This window comes from Parasteatoda tepidariorum, chromosome 9 (assembly GCF_982258835.1).
Source record: "Parasteatoda tepidariorum strain Cologne lab strain chromosome 9, Ptep-v5.0, whole genome shotgun sequence".
Classification (NCBI taxonomy): domain Eukaryota; kingdom Metazoa; phylum Arthropoda; class Arachnida; order Araneae; family Theridiidae; genus Parasteatoda; species Parasteatoda tepidariorum.
The window spans coordinates 86,869,976-86,876,067 of NC_141763.1; the positions used below are offsets into that span (position 1 = coordinate 86,869,976).

At 31.2% G+C, this 6,092-nt stretch overlaps 1 protein-coding gene across 1 annotated transcript; it reads left to right on the forward strand.

Moving 5' to 3' along the window:
* The first annotated feature begins 3,421 nt into the window (after window positions 1-3,421).
* On the forward strand, window positions 3,422-5,385 carry LOC122272617 (uncharacterized). The gene is made up of 2 exons (XM_087151507.1): window positions 3,422-3,425; window positions 4,997-5,385. Exons 1-2 carry the CDS (start codon window positions 3,422-3,424, stop codon window positions 5,383-5,385), a joined length of 393 nt encoding a protein of 130 aa, XP_087007633.1.
* Window positions 5,386-6,092: the final 707 nt, after the last annotated feature.

Here is a 6,092-nt window from a genome sequence, read left to right on the forward strand (position 1 = left end):
TTCGCCAGGTGGATGCATTTTTATGAAGGAGACTTTCGCCAACTTCTGAGTGCCTGTTACCTCTTAAGTGTCTTTTCTGGATGTGCAATATTCCTCTAGTGTTAGACGTTGAAACTTGAATAGAAATTCCACGATCTTGTTTGGGTTCATTCAAACAATGACCCTTAAGCTGGCAACCGTACTCGTTACAGACACCTTCAATTTTCAACCAAACCTTAATTTTCAATGTTGGAAATTTTAGCATGTTTGAAACTAAACGCACATGGCAGCTTGGCTATTTCATTGATTTTATGGGCAATTATGTCTGTCCAACCTGGTTGTAATTCCCTATAATTTCGAATTCTAGTTTTTTCTCTTCTCAATACATTCGTCGGGGCAATTTTTTCCCATTCTTCTTCTTCCAAATCTGTTTGAAAATTCATAGGAGGTAATGCATTCTGTCTTATTGGCTCACTAACTAAGAAGTCAGAATCATCCGAAGTCGAAATCGAAACATCGCTAATTTCCTTTACTTCTTCGATTCCACACTTTCGTTTCAGATCTTTCAAAATATCATAACGATTGAGTCTAACGTATACGTTCAGTGTCTTTGCATTTATGTTTAGTAATTCACTTGCTTTATTCCACACTGCATCAGTTCTTGACATTAAATTTCCAATGGAATCTTTAAAAATATTTACTTCTGATAAAACTTTAACAATATTTTATTTTTTTAATTTTAAACACTACTATATACCATTGTTCTTTTTTAAAGCTTACTAGATTCACGTATTATTTGATCAGCATTTATTTATTTATGCCCCATTTCAATTATTATGTCCTGATTATATATTTATATCTCAAATTTCGTGCTTTCTCTTATGGAGTAAATGTTTTTGTTCACTTACGTCAAATTTTTGAGTGTAACGTCAAATTTTTACGTGTACATATAAAATCATGTGATATTTTCGTTTTAAAATCGCTGCTTATGACCGAAAAAAAATAGTTTGAGAATTTATCACTTAAGAAATGGTATAAGTACATATTTTAACTAACAAGGCCTAATTTCTTCTTATTGTTTTAAAAAAGACTTTTCAAAACAATAGAAAATAATTCTTCAATAGATTTGTTAGCATAGATGTCATTTGATCAGGCGTTTTGCTACTTTTGTTTTTGTAATTTAGTGTATTTGTTTTGAAATTTTTAAATTAAGCCTGAAGCAAAATTCTTATATTTTGTTGTAGTTGCCATTAAAGATGTTTTTTTTTAAAAATTGAAAATTATCTATTTCTTTTACTTCACATCGCGTAGCAGAAACGAATTTTTTTTTACGATTGATGTTTTAGTTACATTTAACACGTATTTTTTTCGAAAATTAGTGGCTAAATTTTTAAAGCGCATTATTATAGATTAGCATCACAAAATCATTTGCAGTAGCAACTGTGAATAATTTTTGCAAGTGAATGAAGGGAGAAAATAACAGCAAAAAAACAGTGAATTATTGCATCAGCGAAATATTGAAACTATTCATTAACATGCTTTTAATAAAAAATCAAACTACGATGCACAGTGTTCCATATATTTGTGTTACTTATAGTTCATAGAAAACTCTAACAGTCTTAATAGACAAAGTTCGTTTATTTAATAAATTGTGACCACCATTTTATGCTATTTTGTAAATAAAATATATTTGTATGAGAATAGTGTCCTACCAGACCTCTCTAAACGTTAAAATAGTATTGTAATAAAAATAAATTCCTGCTAGACGTTTCCACAGTTTCCCTACACCTATCGTACATTTTAGCCTAATGTAGTAGTTAGTTCTTATTTTCTCATTATATGTTAATAGAAAAACAGTAGTTTAAATGTTAATATTGAAATATGTAATAAGCATTTCCATTCATAATATAATATCTTCCATTGTTAAAGATGATTAATAAGTATAAAATTGCAACTAAAGTAAAAATTAAGAAGTGGCACTTCCATAACAAGAACCCCTTTCTACTTAAAAGTTTAGTATTTTGACTTGCAACTACAAATGTAAATGTGATACAGTTTTTTTCCTCTTGAAAAAATTTGTAGAGAATTTTTGATTATCAAATAACAGAAATATTCTACCTGGATACTCAATCCCCGATAAAACAACCTTGTCCACGAAACGACACTGTCAGCGAAAAGACTCTGTTGTAGAAATGACCTTATCGACGAATCAAACCTGTTCACCAAATTACCCTTCCGACGAAATAAAAATGTCGACGAAACAACCCAGTTGACGAAACGACCCTGTCAATGAAATGACCTTGACGATGAAACGATCTTGTTGACGAAATGAGCCCTGTCTGCGTTACAATTTAAACTAAGAAATGGCCAGTCGACGAAGCAGGCCTGTCGAGGAAATGACCCAGTCGATTAAATGGTTTGTTGATGAAGTAGTGTCAATAAAGTGGTCTGTAAATGAAGTGATTGTCCATTAAATGAGCCAGACCCATACATAATATAACAAAAAAGGAAATTGCTCGGAAGTGATCAGATTAAATGTCTAGGAAGGTTATTTTCCTAGCATCCTTTGAATCTTCGGAGTAGCAGATTACATTGAGCCAATCGGTATGAAGAAGATTATAATCAGGAAATTGCTAGAAAGTGATTAGGTTAAATCTCTTGGAAAGTTATCCTCCTAGCACTCTTTGTATCATTAGAGTTGAAGTATTGTAGCAGACTAAAATTAGCAAGCCTAATATACAGACGGTTACAATCTGGAAATTGCTAGGAAGCGATCATATTTAATATCTAGAAATGCTATCTTTCTAGCGTCCTCTGAATCATTAGAAATGAAATATTACAGCATATTTTATTATGAGCAACCCTGTATACAAAAGCTTACTGTCAAATTTGGCAATTTGTAATGTCTTAATAAATTTATAAAATGCATAGATGAAAAAATAGTCTAATTATTTTTTTTGTAACTGTATATATGCAACTTTATAAATATTTATTTTCAACCAAGGATGCCAAAAAAGGAAACTTATTTCCAGCCATTACCAACTCAGGTAATTAAGTGTTCACTTTGTTTATTGTATCATCCATAGTGGTACTAAAGAATTAATTACACAGATTACATATTTAATATTAAAAAATTATATAAAAAAAGAAGCCTTTGAATAAAATACATTTGGTACCATGAAAAACTTCAATTAGATAACATATAAAATGAAATGTCTTACTTTCATTCTCATATCAAATTTATTGCTTGTGTGGGAAAGTACTATTAATACTTTATTTAGCATGTATAATACTTCATCATACTTCTTATGACGGAAAGAAAATATATTGTTTAAAAAAATAAAGGAAAACCTATTCAAATTTTTAATAATTTTAATTTTTGTTGCGTTGAGGGTTGAATGGCAAAAGTTTTAAAGTAATAATGAGTTTAGCTTTTGGCAGAATGGGTAGTTTTTATAGGAAATGTATTAATTATTTGTAATTTTTCTCGAAACAAGTCAGTAAATATTGCCGACTAGACTGCCCTGGCAGGTTTATTTGTGTAATTTTATTTTTTTAAAACACTGCATTGTAAGAACTGATGTAATATCTCTTTAAATCCGATGTTGAGAAACTCAGAAAATTGTATGACGGATTTTTTTTAAAAGTAACCCTAAATCGAGCTTTCATATACATTTTTAGGGTGTAAACAAATCTTAATACTTATAATAGAAAAAGTTTCTCCATCCTTATAAGCATTCGCACCATACGGGAATTCTTTTCGCTGCTGAAAACGCCAATGTAGGCTATCTTTGGATGTCGTGGGGAAATTCTTTACGATTGTAGTATAAGTTGGCGTAAATTTGCTGTTGTCTAACACGCTAGTATTCATCTACAGAAAAAAAATTCCGCCATTAAAATATGTAAGTAAGTTTTTGTAAGTAATATATAAGTAAGTTCTTCGTTGTGTACTACGGCTATTTAATTAAATAATAATTTAATTCAGATTTTCATTTTTTAATCTTTCTAAATTGCTTCAAGTAATTTTATAATAAATCATTTCTATCCGCTAGTTCGTATTCGATTTTGCAAATTAAGAATTAGTGTATATACTTCCAAAATAAGACATTCCTTATATAATATCGTAAAAATAACTTTACTTACTCTTATGTGTATAGAATTTTCCCAGCGTCTTTTAAATCTGTTGAGTTGACGTATTACAGCATATTACCATAAGCTACCTTGTCTGCAGAAGGTTACAATCAAGTTTGACTGTTTGATATCTTCATGAATTTGTATAATGAATTTTTATGAAATAAAATATTAAAATTATTTTCTTCTATCTGATCTATATGCAATTTTATCAATAATTAGTTTTGACTAAGGAAGCAAAAAATGAGATTTGTTTCCTGTCGTTACCAACTCAGAAATATAATTTTATCATACAAACATTAGATCACGATTTCTAAGATGGAAGAATAAATACATAAGTGCATTGTATTATCTGAAACTTTTATCTTAATTGAATATTTACTTTATTCATTGTATCGTTCATAGACAGGTTGAGTAGCGTTTTCAAAAAGTTCTTAAAGGTACTTATTTTCAATTTTCGTTTTTTAAAAGTCCTTAAAGGTGTTTTTTTCATTAGATGTTTTTAAGAAGTGCTTAATTTTCCCTCTTTCAAATAGATTTTCCCTTCTATGTTGATTTTCCTTTCGAATTATGCAAAAAGACGCAGTTCACACTATTCTATTCAACGTTTTCACAATTAATTCAACTCCAACCTATTTCGGCGTATTGTCACATGACGGTTAAAACGAGATAAAACCGTCAATTGTCGAAAACTTTCAAACTCTGCGTCTCTTGCTGACATACTTCTTAGATTTCTTAAGATTCGTGTGCTTTGTAGCAAGATCTATTCACCTGGAGCTAGTGGGTGATATGACTTTAGAGGCATTCATAGCTGCTCTAAAGCGATTCATCAGTAGACGAGGGTAGTGTACTGATCTATATAGTGACTGTGGTTCTAATTTTGTAGGTGCATCTAAAATACTGAAAGAGGACTGCAACTGGACTACATATAAAATATCCCCTCATCTAACCAATGACATAAGTTGGCATTTCAACACTCCGCCAAAGCCTCACATGGGTGCCATCTGGGAAGCAGGTGTCAAATCCATGAAATACCATTTACACCGCATTCTGGGACATACCATACTTTCTTATGAAGAGTTTTACACGCTTCTAGTGCGAATTGAAGCGTGCTTGAACTCAAGAACCATTACACCAATTTCAAGTGAGTCCAACGATTTAGCTCCTTTAACTCCTGGGCATTTTCTAACAGAACAATCCTTAACATCAGTGCCAGTGAGGGATTATACACCTCTTCCTGACAACAGTCTATCTAGATGGAATTTATTAAAATAATCTAACAATATAAATCTAACAATATCTTGTTATGAGAAAGCTTTTCGTATTTGTTATTGATTGATTTTTAACGCATGCGTTCTGAAACTCTTGATAACTAGAACATTTTGCCTGCTTTCAGTTGGATTAACGATTTCTTATCGGATGCTTACTTTAGCTTTTATGCGAGTTTCAGAGTGCATAGTTTCTTTTCCCGGCTATTTTGGAAGTTCCAGCATGTGCTAGGTCTTTTTTCATTTTATAGATTTTAATAAATAGTTTATTTTGGCAATTTAGTTTTATTTCATTATTCGATGACTCATATTAGTTTAATTCATGTTAGTATTTCCCACAACCTGGAATCATCATTAGAACATCTGAATTGCGCACTGCAGCGTATTAAAGTAGCAGAACTTTCGAATAAACCTTCAAAATGCCGTTTTGCTCAAGATCATGTTCTTTATCTAAGACGTATTGTCGGACAAGGTTATAGAAAACCGTCTGATATACGAGCAGTTGCCGAATTCTCTGTACCTAAGATCAAAACTGAGATTAGAGCATTTTTGGGTCTAGTAGGTTATTACAGTCGATATAAACCAATAGATAATGTGGAAGGTTACTGGTGTTCAACAGGGATGAGAACCAGAGAAAATCGCTTAATTGTGACAAGTTTTAACCATCAAGAGTTGAGCTAGAGCAATATCATTGTTTTAAAAGACACTGATTGC